This window comes from Nipponia nippon, unplaced genomic scaffold (genome assembly GCF_047370975.1).
Source record: "Nipponia nippon isolate SJK-2023a ecotype South Korea unplaced genomic scaffold, ASM4737097v1 scaffold_22, whole genome shotgun sequence".
NCBI classification, from domain to species: domain Eukaryota; kingdom Metazoa; phylum Chordata; class Aves; order Pelecaniformes; family Threskiornithidae; genus Nipponia; species Nipponia nippon.
Window position 1 is genome coordinate 471,497 of NW_028262339.1, and position 24,482 is coordinate 495,978.

A 24,482-nucleotide genomic window follows, 5' to 3' on the forward strand; every position below is an offset into this window, starting at 1 on the left:
TTTCTGCTTTCTTTCACTGGACCCCTTTTACAACAGCTTTATTTTCCTCCTCTTGCAAGCTATCAGCCTTAGTTTGCCTTGCTAATGGGAGGCATAACTTGTTTTCTGATCCATTTTCCACTGGAGGTTGGCTCTAAACTGAGCTAACAAGCTTCAGTAGTTGTGACACTGGGAGCCAGTTATGTCCCTTCACTGGCTGAATGATGGGACCCCAAGCTGTCCTACTCCTTTCTTTGCAGGGTGCCTTGTGCAAAACAGATACCTTTGGGGTTAGAATGTGATTTTTTCCTAATTTTAAGCATATTCAGATTGGCATTCTCATCTGGGAAGCTGTAGGGAATAACAGGGGACCCCCTCAGCTCTCACACAACTCCCCAGAGGTCTCTGGTGGCCCAGCTCCAGCTCTGGGTACACATATGCCTCAGAATAACTTATATATTTTCTACAGGACAGAGGATATAAATACATCCAGAGTAATGCCAGTCCTAAGTATTGCCACTACAGCAAAATTAATAGTTAGTTCCTTGCAATATATGAGGTTTTTTTTCCTTTTTTCCATGCATGTTTTAATCCTGGTAACCAACAGCACCCATATCGTTGTCTGACTTACGCTGCTTTGTTTGTATGAAGAAAGACTGCAAACACTTCACCACCATTGAAAGCTAATGAAACCAGCCAGATTTTACTCTCAGAGCTGCTCTAACACCCAGAGGGCCTCAACCTCCCTTCTTTTAGCCCTGATCCTGCACAGATGCAAGACTGCAAGTGATGGAGCCAAGAGCTTTGAGCATCTGCCCACAACATCGGGCTCAACTGGGCTCAAAGGGGCTCAACACCTCTTGGCTGAAGAAGCTCAGAGCCCCCACCTCCCAACGGTGCCTACAGATTGAGCTGTGGGTGGTTGGGTGGGTGGAGGGTGTAAGGGGATCCCCTCTTGTTTCAGCTCAAATGGGTGTGCATTTACAGGAGAGAGTGCATGGGCTTCCCATCCTCTGCAATAAACATCTCACTAAGATGGCACTAAGAACACACCGGGGCTAGGACGGGGACATCAATGTCCCTTTGCACAGGGTGTCTTAACCACTGAGGTAGAGTCCTGCTCCTGCTCAGTCCTGCTTTTTCTTGCTCACTGATCCAATGGGCATCTCAAAAGCCTGGCCACCAAAGGACCACTGCCCCAGCCTGGACGGCAAAGCACACCCTTATTCTCACCGCAGGATCCTTCAATGAGGATGAGTCATAGAGTCATAGAGTCATAGAATCATTAAGGTTGGAAAAGACCTTTAAGATCATCAAGTCCAACTGTTAACCCAGCACTGCCAAGGCCACCACTAAACCATGTCCCTAAGCACCACATCTCCCCGGCTTTTAAATACCTCCAGCGATGGGGACTCAACCCCTGCCCTGGGCAGCCTGGGCCAGGGCCTGACAGCCCTTTCAGGGAAGAAATTTTTCCTAATATCCAACCTAAACCTGCCCTGGCGCAGCTTGAGGCCGTTCCCTCTCATCCCATCGCTTGTTACTGGGGAGAAGAGACCGACCCCCCCCCGGCTCCAGCCTCCTTCCAGGCAGTTGCAGAGAGCGATGAGGGCTCCCCTCGGCCTCCTCTTCTCCAGGCTGAGCACCCCCAGCTCCCCCAGCCGCTCCTCCCCAGCCTTGTGCTCCAGCCCCTGCCCCAGCCTCGCTGCCCTGCTCTGGCCACGCTCCAACCCCTCCATGGCCTTCTTTGGGGTGAGGGGCCCAGCGCTGAACACAAGTTTTGTGGCACAGCTCAACCTGCCTCTGCTCCAGGACAGTTGCTAGTTTGGGTCTTCTCCCTCCACCCAACCTTTTTCCTTTCTGAAAGCGGGAACTGGATTCACCCTCAGATTTCCATCACACTTCCAGACTTGATTGACACTGTCATGAGGTTCAGGAGTTATTTGGTGTGGAACTGACAGCCAGACAGATGTGTGAGCATTGGAGCCTCTTGGCTTTCAGAAACCAGAGTGTTTAAAAAAAAAAAGAGGATGGTCAGATTAATCACCAGGATTAATTTGGCAGTTTATGATGCTGGTCCAGTCAGCATGACAAAGAGGAAACATACCGGGTTTTTCCACTAAAGCTGATGACAGGGACCTTGGCTGGTAAATGTGACACAGCAGTGACTTCCTGTTAACCACAAGAGCTACCTAAGCCTCTCAAGTGTTTCAGTTTCTGTTTTGTTTCATCTTTAAGCCACCCAAAAATTTGTACAATGACTCACTGGAGTGCCCAGGGACGTCCCTCTGGCTCTGGTGTGCAAATGTGCAAAGGCTGGGCAGGTACGTCCTCCTGTCAAAGCCTGATGACACAGTGGGGTCATGGGGGATAGACCTCTCCAACCATGGGCTGGGGGGTTCAGGTCCAATCCTGGCCTTGCTGTCATCCCCAGTACAACACCTCTCATCATTGCCACTTGTGCATAGGCTGCTTGGAGCAAGGTCTTTCTCTTTATAATGCCTGGCCCAAAAAGGCTCAGGACCCCATGTGAGTCCATACTACTACACAAATAAATGGCACAGGAGAAGCTCCATCAGTCACTTCTTGCTGTGAACATTTCTCCCAATTGGTTGTCTCAGCCCATGTTCATCTCCTCCTTTAAACCACCAGAGATGTATCCCCACCTTGACATTTTGTCTCCAGTCATGTGCCCAGTAAACCAGGATGTATTTTTAAACACATGTAGCCAACACAAAGCAAATGCTGTTTCCATGTATGGGTGGTTTTTATTAATTCATTTTAAGCCAGTTCTTCACCACTTTGTCTCCAGAAGCCCTTGCAGACCAGGACATGTGTGTGTGTGTATATATATATATATACATAGACCCAACTGAGCTACCATTTGCAGACTGAGTTAAGCTCCACTGGGGCAACTTTACACCAGTAAACAGTGAGAGCAAAGTACAACCAGCATAAAGCAAATACTTTTCCAAGGACTTACTCTTTGAATTGTCTGGAGCTGCCAACCTATAACCACCACATTGTCCTGAGGGCTGCATGGACAGAAGGGTCCATTCACCTAATGGGCTTGCATGCAAACTGCAAGACAAGAGCCCACAGATGCCTTGGAGTAGATGGGGACTGAGTCAGATGCTGAGCATCACCTAAATGAGACCGGGATCATGGCTCTGCACCATGATCCCAGTGAAAATCCATTTGCAAATGGTTTTCCCATGTGGAAAACCATGATCTCAAGATGGTGGAGTTTCACCTCCTTCCTTTGCAGTACATCAGCCATTATAGACACTATCTTTTAGCAGCAGTTGACACTTTGAACATATTTCACATATGATTTAGCAGCAAAAAGTTATATCGTTTGACCCTTCTTTATTGCACTCTTCAATTACCACTCAGCAACATTGGGAAAAAAAGGCCCAACCGTGCTGTAATTTACTCTGTTGCAGTATATCATTAGAAGATTTAGTGCTGATTATGCTGGAGCCGTGGTCCAAAGCAAGAGTACAGTTAAATGGAACAGACTGATTTCAGACATCCCAAATTTCCAGATAAATCCTTTTATAAGGAAGAGAGGAGAAAGACACATCCTACCATCCACTGGGAAATCAGGACTTCAGCCTGTCTCAACCAGCTAATGTCTGAGCCTCTTAAGTGAATGAGATTTCTGTAAGGTGATTTCCAAGGAGGGAAGAGCGGAAACCACAGCTAAGTCATACAGAGCATGCCAATACGTGAGGTCCCAGGGTCACCACTGCTCTGTTGGAAGATGTCCATGGATGTCCATGGAGCTGGAGGTGCTCATAACTTGGGGAGGTGCCTGAATTTAGGTGCTGTGAGCATGGAGCAAGAAGGACATCATGTTGCTGGCCAGGAGTTACCTGGAGGCTGGACATCAGCATTTTCATTCGGGAAGGAGCTGGCTCTGCCCTTGCCCACAGCTCCTCCATACAAGGGCAGGTCGGGCTGTGGTTCTTTTCCTTAATCCGGGCGTTACTGGATCATCCAAATTTGACGAGATCAAGAGCAGCCACATAACTGCATTTCTGACAAATTACCTCCAGCACTTGGGGTTTATGTAAGCATGTGTGTTTAAGCCTGGCTTTGCACCAGCTGCAGAGGGACTCACGTAAAGTGAGAGCGGTGCAACCAGACGAAGACCCTGGCCAGACAGCACAACACCAGCAGGACCACATCGGACTAGGTTTATACCAGGTCAGCACTTTGCTTTATGTGGCTGCAGCTTTTCTGAGCACTAAAGATGGATTTACAGCATCGGCAAACCCCAGCCAAGGGGAAATTCTTCCTCGCTTTAACCTCCAATCTCTATTTTAACCTTCAGGCTACTTCCCACTCTGTATCTACCAGCCCTAGAGCTGAACAAGCTCTGGGTGAATGGGGACACAGATGAGCTGATGCTCAGCATCCTTCTGTCATGTTCTTTTTTCTTTTCTTTTTTCTTTTTTTGCATTGAATGAAGGCTAAAATTAGCTCAGCAGGAGGTGAAAACTGGAACATTTTAGCTAAAGCTGCCATAGTATTGAAAAGTCACAGTTTTGCTGATTATTTCCCAGTTTTCTTACTGGGAACAGTGTCACCTGGTCTTTTATTTTGACAGATGAATGCAAATAAAGATTCCATAAAATAAAGTGCTTCGCGAGGTGTTTCAGATCATTCTCCAGGTGATCACTGTAACATTTGACCTGGAAAGCCATGTCCAGATGAAGGTCCAGTCAGCTCAACATGTCTCCAGCTGTGGCGAGGGGTAGTCATATAGGACAAGGTGTAAAAGGGGTGTGTGGAGGATATCCCAGGCCCAGCAGACCCTTGCTGCACCTTGCAAGTGATATAACAGCCCACTAGCACTGCACCCATCATGGGGACACCTCCACAGCCAGCCTCCGGGCTTTGCTGGATCATTTTTCCTCTTTGCATTATCATCGAATCATAGAATGGTTCGGGTTGGAAGGGACCTTTAAAGGTCATCTAGTCCAACCCCTCCTGCAAAAGCAGGGACATCTGCAACTAGATCAGGTTGCTCAGAGCCCCATCCAACCTGACCTTGAATGTTTCCAGGGATGGGGCATCTACCACCTCTCTGGGCAACCTCTTCCAGTGTTTCACCACCCTCAGCGTAAAACATTTCTTCCTTATATCTAGTCTGAATCTACCCTCCTTTAGTTTAAAGCCATTACCCCTTGTCCTGTCACTACAGTCCCTACTAAAAAGTCTGTCCCCATCTTTCTTATAAGCCCCCTTTAAGGGGGGGTCTCCCTGGAGCCTTCTCCAGGCTGAACAACCCCAACTCTCTCAGCCTTTCCTCATAGGAGAGGTGTTCCATCCCTCAGATCATTTTTGTGGCCCTTATGTATTTTGTAAAGCTGCTGTGAAGAGTGTTCATTTAGGGGTATAGTATTTCCATCCTCTGCCTTCAGCTCTCAGGAGGAACAACAGTTTGTAGCCTCTGTATCTCACAAGTGGAAATCCTGAGAAACAGCAAGGTTAAATGATTTGGTCACATCTCATGGACCAATGAGCTGGGACAAGAACCCAGATCTTAATTCAAGGGACAACATCATCTACGCTGCAATTTGGCTTCAGGGTTTTAACCACCAAGATATGGTACACACCTCATGGAACAAGGTGAAAACATCTGCAAAGCATCTCTTAAACACAGAGTCCTCTGGTGCGCCCACGTGGCTTGTTTCTACTTTAGTGTCATACATCAGGGGCAAAACCATCATCTCATCTCTTCTTGGTAAAGACCCATGCCTAGTTGCCAGCACAACAGCTTGGAGGTGGAAGTACGAGTGAACCCAATATTCCCTATCTTTTGGTTACTCCAGAGTAAAAGCCAACTTCTCAACCAGCTGTCCAGAGTAAAAGCCAACTTCTCAGCCAGCTGACCATAACCCTAGTGTGGCCATCAACCTGGTGGCTCCTAGACTTGGAGGGATCTTTTTAATCCCAGGTCCCTACTGCCTGCACAGTCCTGCTCCCACAGATAAACACTACAAAAGCTTGGAGGAGTCAACAGTTGGTTTTGCAATAAAGTCATCTGCTTCATCCACCATGTGTAGAGCCTTTGATGGTGTGTTGCCTGGGTGGGTGTTGAGGACATGGACAGGAGCGCTCTTCCTCGAGCTTCTGTTGCAAGCCATCAGTGCTAGTTTGGCTGCTGGACCACAAAGGTATGATGTGATTATTGGATATTTCAAGTCTGCTGGCACAGAATGGAAAGGAAATGAGCCAAATTGTAGCATAATGACATTGTCCCAACATCTGCCCTTCCAGGTATCTCTTAGTGCATATCAAGCAAGACAGGGTGGGTGCATCCATCATGCCCTCAGCCTTTGATGCTGACTCCCACCTGAAGGACAAGAGGCGAGAGCCTGGAAATTGAAATTCCCATGCAAATCTCACACATGATCAAAAGCCATTTTGAAGCCGGTTCATGGGCTTAGTGACACGAATCCAACTGAAAGCACAGTCCATTCAGAGCAAACCTAATACTGTATCTCAATAAATCGCTCTGGGTTGGGCACATCTCCATTGAACAGAAAGGCACAGCGTTGAGCAAACCTGGTCCAGATGCTCACCAAGCCTGATCTACTGCTATGGCCATCAACCATGGACAGCAGAGGCTGGAAGTCACGTTCCTGGGGTCCAGGTGCTTTGGCAGGGAGGGAGCTTACAAGCCCATCTGGACCTTCTACTTATCCAAATCCTTCAGCCTCCAGGACTCTGGTGGTTTCCACTCAAGGTCCCTCTCCACAAAAGGCAGGAACCAGCTGTACAGACCCTCTCCCTGGCAGAGGACATGTGCAAGCGGGATGTGATGCAGTGGAACAGTGAACGCCTGAAGGCAGGGTGAGCAGGGCAAAAGAAAACTAACCTTTATTTCCAGAGGCATGGGAGATGAAGGGGGCAGGAAATAGTCGAGGAAAACCCACTGAGGACTGGCTTTCTCCTCTTCTCCTCAAGTTTTCCTCCTCACCTGTTGGCATGGGCCACCAGTGTTCCAGCACAGAGCAAAAGCTTGGCCTCCCCTGGTATTTCGGGGGCTGGGACAGTGTCAAATGGGAGCTGGGTCCCTAGCATGGGAGTTCTTTCAAGTTGAAATTATGAGAAGCAGGAATAATAACAAAAATAACCCTAGCAGATTTTGGGCAGTGAGCCAGGCACCCCTGTGCAACCTGCCTGGATCCAGCCAGCCCCTCCAGACTTGGGCTGATTGGGTGCATCCAAGCTGGGGAGCCCAGAGCCACGTGCACCAAATCAGCCCAACAGAGCTCAAAGCTCAGGAGTGACCCTATCTGGGTGCTACCCACGCTGGAGCAATCCCACATGGGGCTGGGGTGGGTGCCCCCACTGTCAACCCAGCGCAGTACCCACTTAGAGCAGCATCTCTTCTGCCTGCCTCATTCCCGCCACTCAAAAAGCCACTCAGCACAGCCTAGGATCAAGTGTACATTTTTTTTTTTTAATGGAACATAAACTCCTTTAGAAAAAACATTCATCTGGATGATAACACCCATAGAAAAAAACACCAATCTCATGTTCTTTTTTTTTTTTAATTTGGCATTATTTATATTAAAGCAAAGTGCATCTTTCTTGCTTTTTTCTCATTTATACACATTGCACAATACATAAATAATGATGCTTATAAAACGTCTTTATATTTACAAGTAATAATATATTTATATATAACATAAAATACATTTTTTCTTTAATAAATCTCAGGGTTTTTTTAAGGAGTCCTTTTTTTGTGTGTTTTATTTCCAAAGCACTACAATGCTAAAGTTCCAATGAGAATGCTCTCTTGTTCATTTAAACCTTTATATTTAGAAAAATAGCTTATGTTAAGGTCTAAACATGCTCATTGAGCTAAGAACAGTGTAAAAGTATCATACTCGTGTATGAAGTCAAGAAGAAATGAAAGCACAACTGCATTTCCAGATGGGATGGTACCAGGATAACCTGATCTAAGCAGGTTACAACAGATCAACGATTATGAACACTTTTTCTTTTGTTTTCCCATTTGTTTTTCATTTGTTTTGTTGGTTTTGTTTTGGTTTGTTTTTTTTTTAGGCTTAGGCTTCTGTCGCTTCGCATCTCAGCTCAAATTATAAAGCATGGGCCATGCATGAGGTTTCTCCGCTGTTTTCTTCTCCCCTTGCATCAATCCATGACCATAAAAAAAAAAGCAGTGGAAGGATGAACACAGTGACAAGACGTGAACCCAGCAACAAGAAAAATAAAATAAAAATTAAAAGGATGGGTAAAGACCTGGTCGGGAAGGTTTTGCACCATCCTTCGGCGGCAACATGGGTTAGCACCGCTGGGGAAGGGGTCTCAGTGTCACCATCACCGGGGATGGCTGGCAGCAAGGGGAAGGTGTTGCGTAAAAAATGCAGTTATCTTCTTGTTTTATCCAAGAGAAGGAGCTGTAACATATAGCAAGTGGCTTCTGAATCCATCGATCACATAGGATAATCGTTTCAGAGGCGTGAAATAATTATCGTATGCAATCCATCCCCCTGCACCCTTCTCTCGCCCTTCTGAGTTATTGGTCATTCACACTTTTAAAAAATAGATATATTTATCAAAATACCCAAGGCAAAAAAAATCTTTCCATAAGCTATTTCTCAAAACGGGGGGGGGAGGGGAACAAACAAAACCAAAAAGTTTGCGTGAAAAGCAAGCACTCAGAAGGAAATAATAGCAGCAAAGTAGTATAAATGTCATGAGTCCACTCTGTCTCAAGTCATCGGTTATTAAAAATAACCTCCAACCAGCATGGGCAACTGCTGATAAACTGTCTCGTGTAGCACTGGCCCCAGCCTTTCACAAAGCTGATCTGAACAGTAAATCCGGTCCATGGTTGCTGCATGAACTCGTGGTCGTTGGGTCTCTGCAAGCTGTACGCCTTCTCGTAGTCAAAAGCCTTGATGGAAAAACCTGGAAACACTTTGTGAACCAGCAACGTCCTGGAGTCGGGGTTGTCCAGTGTGGCCGACTTGATGAAAATGGGGTAACTGCTGCGGTTGTACACCCACACGCCGTCCACTTCCTTGGTGAGCTGGATGCCATAGCCGATCTTGCTGCGGACCTTCTGCACCAGTTGGCTTTTGTTGTCCGAGTTGAGCTGTCCGAGGCAGAAACCATTCCCCTGAGGTAGATCATAGAAGATATCCAGGGAGGGCTCTTGCACAGAGTACAGCCGACCCACACGCGTCTTCTCTTCCCAGTATGCCACCACGCACCAGTGTGACCGATCCCCTGGCTCCTGAAGAACTTGGGAATCTACAGAACAGGAGGAAAAAAAGGAGGAAAAGGAGAAATTGAGCACATGAGGCTGGTAATATGACCCAAAAGCAATGCAACGCTGGCAGGTCCTTGCCTGCCCATGTCTTCATGATGCTCTCCATGCACACACCAATGCCCATAGCACATCCACCGCTTCCAAAAGCCATGTGTTAAGGCCACTATTAAGACCATTTAAGTTGACCTAGGTTTGGGGGATTCCCATGCTGCTGCAGTGCCTAGCTCTGGTTGGAGTTATGGGTCCTAAGTCACCAGGTCCACCTTCAGAAGTGGCTTGAGACCCACCAGCAGCATCCATGGCGCAGCCATCCCTCACTCAAACCATCACTAGGATCACCTTCAGTGCCAACAGGAGAGATGAGATGATCCAGCCAGCTGCATCCAGCAAGACCAAACACCCCAAAACCCCTTATTTGCACCCAGCAGATGATGGATCCATTTCCATAAATAACTATCTACTGTGCACAGATGCTGAAAAAAAATGAGGTGCTGCTAAGAAAAGCAGATTGAAGGTCACCCCGTGGGACCGGAGGGGACAAGAACTTGCCTGCTCTAGTTCATGGGGCTTTTCCCTGCCCGTAGGCAGAGCCTGAGTGATGGAGAGGAGGGAGACATCGGATGAAGCCCTGACCTGCGGGAAGCGCCGTCAGATGGCAGCAGGGTGGGGACCAGAAATCTTGCGCTTGTTAACAAAAATGGCCTAAAAAACCTCCAAAAACCACAGAAATTCATTCCCATAGCCCTTTTTTCAACTCCCTTGGCCATAGCTACCCTGTGCAAGCAGTGAGGATATGATGTAGGAGGAAAAAGCAAGAGGGGGGCAGAGAAACACAAAAAAGCCCCTTTTCCTGACAGAGGATCCCTAACAGCCCGGCACTGCTCAGCAAGTAATTCCTTCCAGCCTCAGTAGGCATGTTAAGACCTGGGAACTATTCATCTCTATAATTGTATTTTAAAAAAGTAATATATTTAAAAAAAAAAAATCAAGCTGGGAATGTGAGTTAGTGAGCACTACCGAAATAATCCCCTGCACCATGGGAGCAGCTATGGGACCAAGGACAGTGGGTGACCCAGCACCCCAAAGCTCTCCCTGCATCATCTTATCAGCCCCCCAAAACTCCCCCAGCATGAGCAATGGCAGCGGCACTCTGGCTGCCCTGTTTTCTATATTTTTTGCTACTAATAAGCCCGTTTCCCCAGCACAGGAGTTTTTCTCCCGTCTCTGAGTTGTGCTTCAAGCCCTACACAGTGCTTTTAAAAAAAAAAAAGCCCAGTCACACTTTTAATTTCCTCATTTCTATGCCAGTGAGGAAAATATTTCTCCACTTGCTGGAGGCAGCTACTAAAAATGGGCCTGACTGTGTACACCCCAAAATAGGGACCCTCACTCCCGGGTGAAACCGGGGATGGGGGTTCTGGCGGCAGGGGGGGTGGTCCTCAGGAAAGTGTCCGTCGAGGTATGCCCCAGTTTGTCCTTCCACCTCCCCTTTTTGGTGCCTCCCAAGACTTTGTTGCAGATAACTTTATATCCTGCTGAAACCTGGCACCGCGCAAGGGATCAAGGCAGGACAGGGTGGGCGGCTTGGGTTACCTCCCCCCTAATCCAAATGGGGTGCCCCCCACCCAAGGGTGCATCCAGCAGGCCAAGGAACACCCCCAGGATGGCGCTTCCCCCGCCCGCCTGGGAGACAGAGCAATCTGGGGGGTGGATGCCCAGGAGATAGAGTAATCTGGTGGGAATGCTCCTGGATCCAGGGAGATGATGCTCCTGGATCTGTCCCCATCTTGACCACCCATGGCCCCCCTCTGCTGCAGCCTCCCTGCCGACTGCCTGCTAGCGATGCTCAGAGCTTCTTAGGTTTTGTTTTACAGCAGTTGAGGGAATTCTGGAGCAACAGCCATTGAACCCTGCTGAAATTCCTATAGGCTTTTATTTATTTGAACATAAAAGCACCTCTTTCAGGAGGAGGCGGGAGAAAAAAAAAGACTTTTTCACCTGATATTTGTGCTTGCATTAGTGAAGACCACTTAACAAGTACCTCATTGCCACTTACAAAGAGTTATTTAATTGCCAGTGCATTAAAAAATTAAAAAAAAAAAAAGAAAAATGCCTTGGCTATGAATGAACAGACCTTTATGGAGGGCTGGAAGTTCATGAATGAATCCCACTAGATTTTTCAATGACATGGGGTGACCAGACCTCAAGGACGAGTCTTAGGTAATCCGGGATATTTTTTTTTTAAGGAGCCAATGCCAGAACACAGTATAAATATGCCAGAGCCTCTTCCGTTTGCGGGATTCGGCTGTTGACTGGATGTCTAGTCAAAAAGCCATGAGAATATAAGGGTTGAGCTCGGATAAACAGGATCAGGCCTCCCTGCCAGCCGCCACCAAAGCTGCTTTTGTTGGGACCCCAGCGAAGCCTCCCCGCTCCCACCTGCCTCCCCGATTCTGGCATCCACTGGGAAAAGGGGTGGGAAAAGCCGGTGGCATCACTTGGGCGGCGGAGGCAGGGGAGGAGTTTGCAGGAGAGGAGGAAAAATTGACACAGAGATGCTTCCTATGGGGATGGAGATTTTTTCCCCAAAAGGATTTTTTGGTGGCAATGACCACGGGTCTGGGCAAATGAAGCAAACAGGTGGATTTTGCCCCGAAACGTCCCGCCGGGTTCATCTGGACCCACCATCCAACTCCGGTCTCTGCCTGCTGCAAATCCACACAAAAACCCAGATCCAGGAAATTCGCAGTCACATCACTCTCAACGTGTCCTTATGTGCGACAGCCCAGAAATGGCTGAGAAGCGCTTTGGGATTCTTCTTTTGACTTAAAAGCATCATTTTTACAAGCTCCTCAGAGCAAACACATCCCTTTCTAAATGTCTGGAAAACTCCCAGCAAACTGGGAGCATTCCCATATTCCAGCAAACAATGATAATGTTTAATGCTATAAACATCCACATTATTATTTCGTTATTAAGCACCCCTCCATTTGCTGCTATCATTGGTTTATTATTATTTTCCATGGTTTGCATTACAGCCTGCCTAGGGGCTTTGACAGGCTCCCCCAGCGCATTGTGCAAGCTTATTGTGAAAAAAAAAAATTATAAATAACTGAAAATAAAGCAAGTCTGCCCTCAGGAATTTAAAGAATTAGTTGTATTGACCATCCGAAGCAGAGCACATTTCTGCATGAAGGGGAGAAATTAAGGCAATAGTTTGATACCCCGAAGTCTTTGGGGTAACATTTTTTGGAAGTTCGGTGTGGATGGTGATGAAGATGGCAATGCCCCAGCACAATCACGTTATTCAACATCACATTCCCCCTGAAAAACTCATTTTTTTCCATATTTTTTACACCCACCTGTGCCCTGACTTTTACTGGCACATCCCTTGGAGATGGATGTCCACAAAAGCATCATCCCAGCTACTTGCCAACACATCAACCAGCATGAGAGTCTGTGAGGTTTCCCACCACCTTCCTTGACCCTTGCGAACATCAAGTCCTGGCCAAAATTGCTCAATAAAAGACCACAGCCAGGATTTTTCTAGCTTCAGGTGTGCACAGGCTGCCCAGGGGCTTGGGGCATCATCCTGCTCCGGGGAGGGATGCTGCAGAAGATGCTACATCCATACAGAAATCCTGGAGGATGGGACACCGGAGCAATAGCTCCAAAAAATTAAAAGCTGCTGAAACCAAGGACGTCCAGATGAAGGTGGGTATGGAAGATTCACACCATGAGAACACTCAAATTCATCAGTAATGGCCCTACGCTTGGTTCTCCCACGCTGTGGCAGGAGGACTCACATCTCACATCGCTTGGAAATGGCAGAAAATTTTTGGTGTGGCTTTTCTCTTCGGCACATGAACATTTTTAAGATGATGAAACCATGTCATCTGTACTTTTTCTTTCCGAGCTCCAGCAGTTTTATTAGGAGTTTGGGAAGAAAAAGTTCTTTTTTCATTCAGGAAGAACCGAAACATTTCAGCAAAATTGAATTTAAAAAACAGAAAAAAACCACCAACGTAGCTCCTGGTCGGCTTTCAGATCTCAGCCTTGTCCCGGTGCCAAGTTCATGAATGTAGAGGGGAGGTGGGCTGGGGATCTTTTGTTTTGCTTTGTTTTGTTTTGACATAGCTAAACGTTTTCCTGTAATCAACCGACCTCTAAAGAAAACAGCAAGTTTAGCACACACTGAGCTACCTCACCCACCAGGACTACTCCCATCTGATCAAGTCAAGAGCTATCTAAATTGTCACTGATATCTGCGATAATAACAACTCGCTGAAAATGGGAATACAACTGCGTTCCTGATTAGGTTTTTAAATGCCTGTAATTGGATCTTTCTTCAATGATATTAGGATTAGATGCAAATTCGTTATCCAACTGCAGAAGTATTTCAAACTATGAATTTATACTTTTTTTTAATGTATATTTATAGATTTTTTTTTAAGAGCAGCTTTGACCCAAAGCATCTTCTCATGCTCTTCCTAAACTTCTCACCATCACACCCTCTCCTCTCCCTCATTCCTCTGTGATCCCTGGGGTTGGATTTCCCACCAAACATCAACCCTGACGCAATACTCGCCATGGCATCATCTACCCTAAACTGCTAACAAAAGTCTCCTCATTTTCACAGAATCATAGAATCACAGAATGGTTTGGGTGGGAAGGGACCTTTAAAGGCCATCCAGTCCAACCCCCCTGCAATGAGCAGGGACTTCTTCAACCAGATCAGGTTGCTCATGTTTTGTGGTACCTTCACCTGGGCCCCGTGCGAGGGTGACACTGCATGCACAACCGATAACCCAACACGAATGGGTAAAGGCAACAAGATAAATTAATGTAGATGTCCACCAAAAAATCATAGCACCAATAGGATTTGGGTCTTATGGACCTTTCCTAGAAGGACCAGGACCCAGACGTGAGCTCCTGGGCCAGCAAGGAGACCTGGAGGGGTGGCGAGATCCCTGCCTGACTTCCCAGAAGGCAGCTTTCTGCTGGAAAACGAGCAATGTGGGCACCGCCGATGAGCAGATGAACCTATGGTCCTTCCTCCTTTATCCGTCAGCACATGCGGAGGGCATCTATGCTTAAAAAAAAATTGGCTGGACTGGTGTCAGCACAATGTGTCGTCTGGCCGGGGCCAAGGCTGAGACTAAGCTTAGCATGTCTTGAGCCTGGTAATCTCGCTTGGCTGACCTTAAGCAGCATTTGCAAGCCCGGGCAGAGTCATGCCCTCCATCTTCTCCTGCTTGTCGAGATGGAAGAGATGGAGACACAAACCCTGGAGCTTTTTATGGGTTTTTGCATGCTCTTCTTGAGGGTCCTCAGGGCAGCTCGGGGCACTCCAGTTGCAGTTTTGCTCCTTGTGTTACTGGCAAGTGCTGTTTTTGCAGATCTCAGGAAAAACACACCTCTGAACCCTTACTCAAGAAACAAACGGGCATTACATCAAGGTGAGGAAAACACCAAGCATGACAGCTCATAGAATCATAGAATCATAGAATCGTTAAGGTTGGAAAAGACCCTTAAGATTATCGAGTCCAACCGTTAACCTATCACTGCCAAGTCCACCACTAAACCATGTCCCTAAGCACCACGTCTACCCATCTTTTAAATACCTCCAGGGATGGAGACTCAACCACTTCCCTGGGCAGCCTGTTCCAATGCCTGACTACCCTTTCGGTGAAGAAGTTCTTCCTAATATCCAACCTAAACTTCCCCTGGCGCAGCTTGAGGCCATTCCCTCTCATCCTATCGCTTGTTACTAGGGAGAAGAGACCTACCCCCACCTCGCTACAACCTCCTTTCAGGTAGTTGTAGAGAGCAATAAGGTCTCCCCTCAGCCTCCTCTTCTCCAGACTAAACAACCCCAGCTCCCTCAGCCACTCCTCATATGACCTGTTCTCTAGACCCTTCATCAGCTTCGTTGCCCTTCTCTGAACATGCTCCAGCACCTCAATGTCCTTCTTGTAGGGAGGGGCCCAAAACTGAACACAGTACTCGAGGTGCGGCCTCACCAGGGCCGAGTACAGGGGCACTATCACCTCCCTGGTCCTGCTGGCCACACTATTCCTGATACAAGCCAGGATGCCATTGGCCCTCTTGGCCACCTGGGCACACTGCTGGCTCATGTTCAGGCGGCTGTCAACCAACACTCCCAGGTCCTTTTCCGCCGGGCAGCTCTTCAGCCACTCCTCCCTAAGCCTGTAGCGTTGCATGGGGTTGTTGTGACCCAAGGGCAGGACCCAGCACTTAGCCTTGTTGAATCTCATACAGTTGGCCCTGGATCAACGATCCAGCCTGTCCAGGTCCCTCTGTAGGGCCTTCCTACCCTCCAGCAGATCGACACTTCCACCCAACTTGGTGTCATCTGCAAACTTCCTGAGGGTGCACTCGATCCCCTCATCCAGATCATGGATAAAGATATTGAACAGGACCGGCCCCAACACTGAGCCCTGGGGAACTTGTGACCGAGTGCTTTGCTCATCAAAGCAAAGAAAAATGGGTACCAAAAAGGGAAATTTTACTTCCTTTCTAGTCTCTCGGGTAATTTACAGGCTACTTGGGCAGGGGAACAAACAAACAAACAAACAAACAAAAACCCCAAGAAAAATCCTTCAAAGTCAGATTTCCAGATATACTTTGCAAAAGCAAAGAAAAAAATCCAAATTAAAGGATATATCCTGCTGCAGAAAAGAGTTTTTGTGCCTTTAACGGAGTTTGTGGGCAGCCTGGAGACACCAGGCTATATCTCCCTGCACACAAGGGCTAGACAGCTTCAGCTTCCTCACCCACCCTGCTTTTGATGGCGGGGATGATTTCTGAAAGGCTAATTTAGAGGATGGTCATGTGTTAAGCTCCTGTTGTTTGCAGAGAAAATAAACCCTTACCTACTGCAGGGATGCCACTGCCCAAGGTGGCCCGTGGGGTCCCTCCACCACACCAACACAAGAGCCCCCAAAGAGCTGGGACAGTTGGTCACATCAACACATGCTTAGGGAGCCCTTAATCTCTGGATTATTGACACGATAGACCATAATGTCTCTTTAGGAGCCATTACAGCCCATCGTGTCAGTAGGTACTTATGGAGTCCTTAATCCACGGATTGACAGGCTAGACCATAAATTTGTGTCTATGTCTAATTAGGCAGCTCTTATTACTCAACATATGCAGTACTCATGCAGGCTAAAGAGCCCTAAGATTATTTCTTTAGCTTATTAACAAGTTGTCCACTCAATCACTTAAATGGCTCCTTGCTCCTAGCAAAATAAGTCAACCTTGCATGAAAATAAATGTCCACCTGAGTTTTCCTCCCAAGACTTCAGTTTGCCGAAGTTTTCTAAGGGCTGTTATCCAAAAGCTGAGATGTTGCCAACAGATTTGAAACCTTGCAAGTCTGATGGGGACACAGAGGATAAAATTTTGCAGAAGTCACCAGGGGAAGAAGTCTGGGATTTCCTGATATTTGTAACTAGGGCTTTGGTTCAGACTCATGTTAGCGGTGACCTACAAGCTTGGGAATGCTCTGCTCAGTCCCCTGATGACCCAACCAAGAACTTCTATCACCTTCACCATGGCTGGGACACCCTCTTGTGAAATCAGGACAAAAATGAGGTGGGGTTAGATGGTGGGTAGAGATGACTGATCCCTGAGGACATCCCCTAAGGTTCCCACCCCAACTTGGTGGCGCCTTGAGTCAACCTTCTCCCAGCCTAGAACCCATCCCTGACCTTTGAAGGTTAATTCAGGGATGGGACACAAAAGCAAGAAAACAAACCAAGAAAGAGTCCCTGCAAGCATGTTGTTGCAGACCTACAAAGCCTCAAGAGCGGGCACCAGTATGGCAAATGCCAAGGCTGGCCCAGGAGGGAAGTCCAAGCTTGAAAAATATAGGGTGATCAATATATACATGTGAAGGAAACCCAGCTCCCTGACGCCCCCTGCACCGAAGAATGGCAAAGAACCAAAGTGAAGCTGCTGAGTTCATGGAGTCTGCCAAACCAGAACTTTGATTCATAAATATCCTATTTGTCACTGCTACTGTCTAATTACGGTGATTAATCAATTACCACGGCTAAAAACGACTCCAGAAGAGAAGAACCTTTTTTTGTGCCCATTTTCTTTAAAAGCCAAGCAAGGCTGCATCTACAAGGGGGAAGAAAAAAATATGCAGGCACACACCAAAAATGCCTGTCTGCCTGTCTCCCGCGGTTAGAGAGGAGCCAGCTGACTCCAGTTTCCTCCGTACCAGGCTTCGGGCCTCATCAGCCATGCAAATTATAGAGTACCGTGATGTGTGAAGGCCGAATTTCGACTCAGCTCAGAGAAAAGCCTTAGAGGAAGGGTGGGGATGAAGAAGCCAGCCAAATCCATTCATAATATTTACAGTAAATGGGCCTCTTCACTGTTGTTTAGTATGCAGTCAGTCTAATTATTTTTGAAGTTTTAATTTAAAGAACCTTCTTTATCTGCCTCTCCTTCTGCACCCCTCAAAGGTGTGGGAAAACTTTTCCCTTGTTTCAAAAAAGCAGTAGGACGGGAATCCCTTCCCCAAGCTCCAACCCACGGTCGGGTGGGACGAAGGGCTGCTTTAAGAGGGGAGACCCTTCCAGAGGGGTGCTGCCAACATCCATGGGGTTTTTAAGACCCCTGGGCCACCCAGATAGGCACGAGGACATGCAAGTCCACGTGGAAAACCCCCAGAAATCCTATTTTTGCTGCATGTGTCCCCATTGCTGTTCTCCTGTGCTGGTGGGGATGCCCTGGGAGGACTTGCTGGCTCTGGAGGTGTTGCAGGATGCTCTGCAGCCCCGTGCACCCTCCGACCTCCTCCCCTGCCTTGATAGCAACCCGGAATAATTGCATTTTAATGACAATCAGCCAAGAAGCTCCTCTGGAAAACACAGGAAGCCCAAGCCAGCGTTCATGAGATGCTGCCATGCAACCACCAAGCAACTCGGGGTTGGTACCAGCCCCAGCTCCCGAAGATGAGCAAACACCTTTGTGCTTCATTCTACCAAGACACACCTCTTCTCCACCCATACCAACCCAGATCTCAACCAGAAACCTTCTGAGAAGGAGAAACCAGCACACAATGGGCTCCTGACTTACAACAACGCAAATCAGACCTGAGGATGAGCTTGCCACAATCTCATGCCTAGCTTGGGTTGTGCTGGAGGCTCCTGTGACAGCATCCTTCCCATCACCTTTCCAGTGTGGGGATAAATCACCGATGCAGATGATGAAGCCACCAGAGGCCAGCCCCAGGGTCACAGCCCCCCTCAACGCAGCCACTGAGCTCGGTTTTAGAGGATGAAGACCTTAAAACACTTCTGCAATTAAAAATAAAGCTCCGCTGTTGCAAAGGGGGGAAAGTCGGCTGGTACCCAGGGATGCCCTGGGGAGGGCAGGGATACGGCCCCCAGGAAAGCCACAGCTCTCCACTGACAACATGTAGCTATGTGGGTTACACGTTAAAAACCTTGTAAAGACCTTAATAAAAACTGAAGCAGAGCAGTCTAGGATTTCCAAACGGATACCTAATACCCAGATGTGTGTTAGGATTATTTTTTTTCCCCTAACTGCATTCCACACACACACACGGCATTGCTGCCGCTCTCATTTCAATACCAAAAAAAAAAGCCTCTCCCTGCAGCACACCGACCTAGAATTCTCCCCAAAGACTGAAAACAGACATAAATATGTGTTAACCCCCCCAAAAAAAGACCACCCCCCAGCTCCCTTTCCCAGAGCAGCATCCCTTGCAGGGATGTAAATCCACGGAAAAAGCAGGGTTGGAACAAAAGTCCTTTTCATGTCCGTTGTGCCCCATTCCATAACAATTATGAAAAATGTTTAGCTGGGCTGGCATTTGGAGCATTTACTGCATTCCTGCCAATAAATTCCAGTCCCGGATCTGATGGAAAAGGCTCCCCCCTCCTTTCCCCTCCCTCCCTTGCCTTCATTCCTCCTGGCTTTCTTTACAACCTAATACCCTGTCGATCCGGGGCCAGGGGGAAAAAAAAAACACCCAGCGCCAGACTGGAGACAGCATGCAGACTGAAAAAGTTAATCATTACTTCTGTCTGCCTTCATAATCTAATCACGCCTATTCCTAAGAGCAGGCAGCGAAGCACGCTTGCATACAGGCAGGGTTGCCGCCCAGGGACGAACAGACAGCATCAGCCCTTACCAGGGTAGGGAGCAAGCGAGGGATGGACAGATGGGCAGCATTTGGATGGAGTTCACAAGCCTGGCCACGCACACACCCCTCCCCTCACCTCTCACTTTACTCTGGATTACTAATGCTTAGCAATTATAGAGAATATTACATTCATTAAGTAATTAACCCTCCCGGCGCTCCAGCGGAGTTGCCACCCCCCTTTTGCAGACGGAGGCCAGCAGAGGTGCGCCCTGGGCTATAAAATGGGGCAGGTCAGCAGCAACCAGATTAAAAAACAAACAAACAAAAAAACCCAAAAAGCTCCTTGTGCTCATCCCACCCCACTTTCAGTGGCAGCGGCAGAGCCGTGTCCCAGGCAGAGACTGTGCCACAGCCGGGGTGGCATCACCAAGACCCAGCAGCATCATCCCACGATGGGCAAAGCCTGGGGAATTTGGGGCATCACCAAGACCCAGCAGCATCCTCCCACAGGGGCAAAGCCCAGGGGATTTGAGGCTCGGCACCACCGCTCGGCAAACCCAGTACCATACCGGCTGCTCCAGAAAATAACCTTGGTGCAACATCTCAGGTGTGTCAAGGCTTCATGCTCTTGACACCCGGGATACATTTTCCATGCTTGGCTGTGACAAAGAACAGGAAAACTACGGGCCTCTGCATATGAAGATTTATGAGCTTGTTCCTTATAATGAGCTAAAAAGTCTCAGCCTGGCTTCCAAAGAAAATGAATTCATCAGTTCAAATGCAGTGATGTAACTTCAGGCTCCTAACTCCTTTTCCAAATAAAACTCCTGTTATTTGATTCCTGCTCGAAGGATGATTTTATGGAGTTATTTACTCCATCCGCTCTGCCCAGGAAGGTGCCGCTGGAGCCCAGCTGCAGGGTCACCAGCAGCCATCCCGTGTGGGCGACCAGCACCCCATCTCACTGTTTAATTTCTCAAGTGTTTTGCTATTTTCCCTGCTTTTCCACTCAAAACCTCACCTTGCACACCAACGTGCAAACAGACACACAACCCCTCCAGTATTATGTTGCATCACCCGCCGTGGAGGGAGTTCCCCCTCGGCAGCCATGCCCAGCAATTTTTAGCATCTATAAATTCAACCCATCAGTTTCCATCACTGAAAATCACTGGATCCAGAGCCAACTTCAGCGGTTGTAAAAGCGAAGGATGTTTGAACTTTCACCACCTTCCCAACACCCGAGTTTCTCCGATGCAGATCCAGCTCTTCTTGATTCAGCATTGGCGGCTCTACAAACAAAATCTATTCAACCTATATATATGGGGTTTTTTTGCAACCTATATAGGTTGAATATATTCAACGTATTTGTTATATATTCATTATTTTTTATATGTTCGATATAATTAATATATAATGAATATGTTGAATATACTTAACCTCTATATACACTATATATAATTCAATATCTAATACATGCAATATATTGAATATATTCAATATACACAATATATTGAATATATTCAATATCTAATCAACATATTGAAAATATTCAACCTATATATATAAAAAACCTATGTAACCTACACATATATATAACCTATATAACCTACATATATTCAGCCTATATATATATAAAACCATCCATAGCCTCGCTTATTATGTACACATATAGGTACATATTTGTAACGATGCTCTGAAGGCTTAACAGCCTGAGCGGTTCCGAGTTATTCATTTAATGGAGAAATCTGCTTTTTTGCCTGCCCAGGTATTCAGGGAAAAGCCAGGGAAGCCCACGGGAGCCAGGGCTTCACCCCAAAGATGGCTTGCCAAAACCCAGCACCCCACCAGGCATCTTACTTCATCCCCGAGGGTGGATGAGGAAGGACCACAGAGCCGGGTATCCACCACCACTCATGGAGAAGCATCACCAGAAGCATCACCGGGACCTCCTGCAACCACCCCGTGGTGCTTCAGCGTTGCCGGCACAACCCTACCGGGGAGCTGAAGTCAGGAGGTTTTTTATGCAGCAAGGTTAAAAGGGTAGAGAAGGGCTGAGCCAGTTCTTACAGGGTGGTTTTTTTTTCCCCCTTGCAAGTTAAAACCAAGATAATGACACTGGGTGGGGACCAATTTGAAGGGCTGAGCAGCCAAACCAAAATTAGTCTCCCGGCCAAGAGCTTCCTAGGCCTCACAGTTTGGGGAAGGAAGCCGAGAAAAGGCATGAAAAAAAAAAAAAGATTCCTTGGGAAGCTCGAGCGTCGCGCTCAAGCAAAGGTGACCCTGCTAGTCAAATATTTTTCAACATAATCAAAATAAAATAAAAGTACTGGAGCAGCTTCCCTCGAAAAAGCGGGGCCCATGGAATGGGGTTTTTTCTCGTTTTCTCTCCTTTTCTTTCTCCTCCTCCCCAGGCACTTTCTTTCCTTTCACTAATAACTATGTTTTCTTGTATTTTTTTTCTTGGCTCTTTCCTCATAAAAAACTGATGTAATTTCCTGTCTTGTCCCAATGTTTCCTGTTAATTAACAGGGTAAAAGTTATCATCACATATTTAAATGGCTACCCAGAAGAGGGGAGGGTAAAAAAAACAAGGGAAAAAGAAAAAAGAAAATAAAAAAGAAAGGGGACAGAAGGGCTGTCTGTTAGCAAACACCACATCACATCCCCAATACCACAAAACCCCATGGAAAAAGGTTTTTGGACCCAATGGCTTGAACGCATCGGAAGGGGAAGGGAAGGAGAAGGGAAGGAGAAGGGAAGGAGAAGGGAAGGGAAGGGAAGGAGAAGGGAAGGAGAAGGGAAGGAGAAGGGAAGGAGAAGGGAAGGAGAAGGGAAGGGAAGGGAAGGGAAGGGAAGGGAAGGGAAGGGAAGGGAAGGGAAGGGAAGGGAAGGGAAGGAAGGGAAGGGAAGGGAAGGGAAGGGAAGGGAAGGGAAGGGAAGGGAAGGGAAGGGAAGGGAAGGGAAGGGAAGGGAAGGGAAGGGAAGGGAAGGAAGGGAAGGGAAGGGAAGGGAAGGGAAGGGAAGGGAAGGGAAGGAAGGGAAGGGAAGGGAAGGAAGGAAGGGAAGGGAAGGGAAGGGAAGGAAGGGAAGGGAAGGAAGGAAGGGAAGGAAGGGAAGGGAAGGGAAGGGAAGGGAAGGGAAGGGAAGGGAAGGAAGGGAAGGAAGGGAAGGGAAGGGAAGGGAAGGGAAGGAAGGGAAGGGAAGGAAGGAAGGAAGGGAAGGGAAGGGAAGGAAGGAAGGGGAAGGGAAGGGAAGGGGAAGGAAGGGAAGGGAAGGGGAAGGAAGGGGAAGGGAAGGGGAAGGGAAGGAAGGAAGGGAAGGAAGGGGAAGGAAGGGAAGGAAGGGAAGGGAAGGGAAGGAAGGGAAGGGAAGGAAGGGAAGGAAGGAAGGGAAGGGAAGGAAGGAAAGGGAAGGGGAAAGGGAAAGGGAAAGGGAAGGGGAAAGGGAAGGAAGGAAAGGGAAGGAAGGAAAGGGAAGGAAGGAAAGGGAAGGGAAGGGAAGGGAAGGGAAGGGAAGGGAAGGGAAGGGAAGGGAAGGGAAGGGAAGGGAAGGAAGGGAAGGGAAGGGAAGGGAAGGGAAGGGAAGGAAGGGAAGGGAAGGGAAGGGAAGGGAAGGGAAGGGAAGGGAAGGAAGGAAGGAAGGGAAGGGAAGGGAAGGGAAGGGAAGGGAAGGGAAGGGAAGGGAAGGGAAGGAAGGAAGGAAGGAAGGGAAGGGAAGAAGGAAGGGAAGAAAAGGGAAGGGAAGAAGAAGGAAGAAGAAAAAGAAGAAAAAGAAAAAGAAAAGAAAAAGAAAAAGAAAAAGAAAAAGAAAAAGAAAAAGAAAAAGAAAAAGAAAAAGAAAAAGAAAAAGAAAAAGAAAAAGAAAAAGAAAAAGAAAAAGAAAAAGAAAAAGAAAAAGAAAAAGAAAAAGAAAAGAAAAAGAAAAAGAAAAAGAAAAAGAAAAAGAAAAAGAAAAAGAAAAAGAAAAAGAAAAAGAAAAAGAAAAAGAACAGATAAAATAATAATAAACTGCAGAGAAAGAGGCAGCCTGCAACACCCAAGATGCTGCTTTTATCAAAAGAAGTTGTTAAAAAATAAAAAAAAAACAACAAACCCAAGGGGCTAATCCAAAGCCAGCGGGCAGAAATCCTGCGAGACGCCGAGCTCCTTCCCTTCCCCGACCTCAGCCCCACGCAGGATCAGGTTGGTTGTGCCCTCCCATTCCTCAAGAGCAGCCGTGATGCAGCCAGTACCTCGGTGGCCCCAGAGCCAAGTCAGCGGCCTCAGCATGCCGACAGGGGGTAAAAACAAAGCAATTTAGGCAAAAAGCAAGGGTGGTGAGAACAGAGACCATGCCTCAGCGGTTAATAATATCTCAGCGCTGAAAATAAACTGGAAAGGAAGCTCCTTTGTGACAGTAGGCAGGCGGCCAGGCTGCAGCGTGGGTCATTCAAGCCGGCTGGGGATGGCAGTGGGGCTGGCACCCACCTGCACCAGGCCCCAGCCAGCACCTGCTGCCCAGCCCATCACCCTCCTAAAGCACCCGGTTAGAGCTGGGGGGGGGTGTCCATACACCTCATTTTTCCCTGTGCACCCTAAAATGGGGTGTACTCCGTTTTAACCCAGCATTGAGGTTTACGGTCTTGGCCGCCGTGGTTAGAAATAGGCATCCCCCCATGCTGGCAGTGGGGAAATGCATGTGGTTAATGTTACTGGTTCCTCTAGTGTAAGTGATACCCACTGGCAGACAGCAGGGATGGAAATGATGCAGCCCGCATCCCTGCCAGCCCAGGGCTGCTCCTCTACGAGTGTTTTTGTCCCGTCAAGTTTTAAATGTCCCGAACGATCAAGTTGCCGGCACTCATTGGGACATTTTTTGGGAGCAGAGCACCATCTGAATCCCTCCTTGGCACCCTAACTTCCAAAATTCACCCTTTTGTCCTCATTCATCCCTAAAAAATGCCAGGTTGTAGGATAAAACCCAAGTGGTCCCCACCATGGTTCCCACCATGAAGGACTCGCTGGTGGTGGGGTCGTCTTCTGCATTTTATTG

General features: G+C 47.6%; 1 protein-coding gene across 3 annotated transcripts in view; it reads right to left on the reverse strand.

Annotated features, from left to right (window-relative positions):
- Positions 1-7,501: 7,501 nt before the first annotated feature.
- SMAD7 (SMAD family member 7) overlaps positions 7,502-24,482 on the reverse strand; it is a 30,222-nt gene continuing 13,241 nt past the window's right edge. For 2 of the 3 annotated variants that reach the window (XM_087760457.1, XM_087760456.1), the window contains exon 6: positions 7,504-9,282. In XM_087760457.1, the coding sequence (XP_087616583.1) occupies positions 8,744-9,282 (539 nt within the window). In that variant the 3' untranslated portion in view covers positions 7,504-8,743. Of the gene's footprint in view, positions 9,283-24,482 lie in introns of all 3 variants that reach the window. The other variant, XM_087760458.1, reaches the window with a different exon arrangement.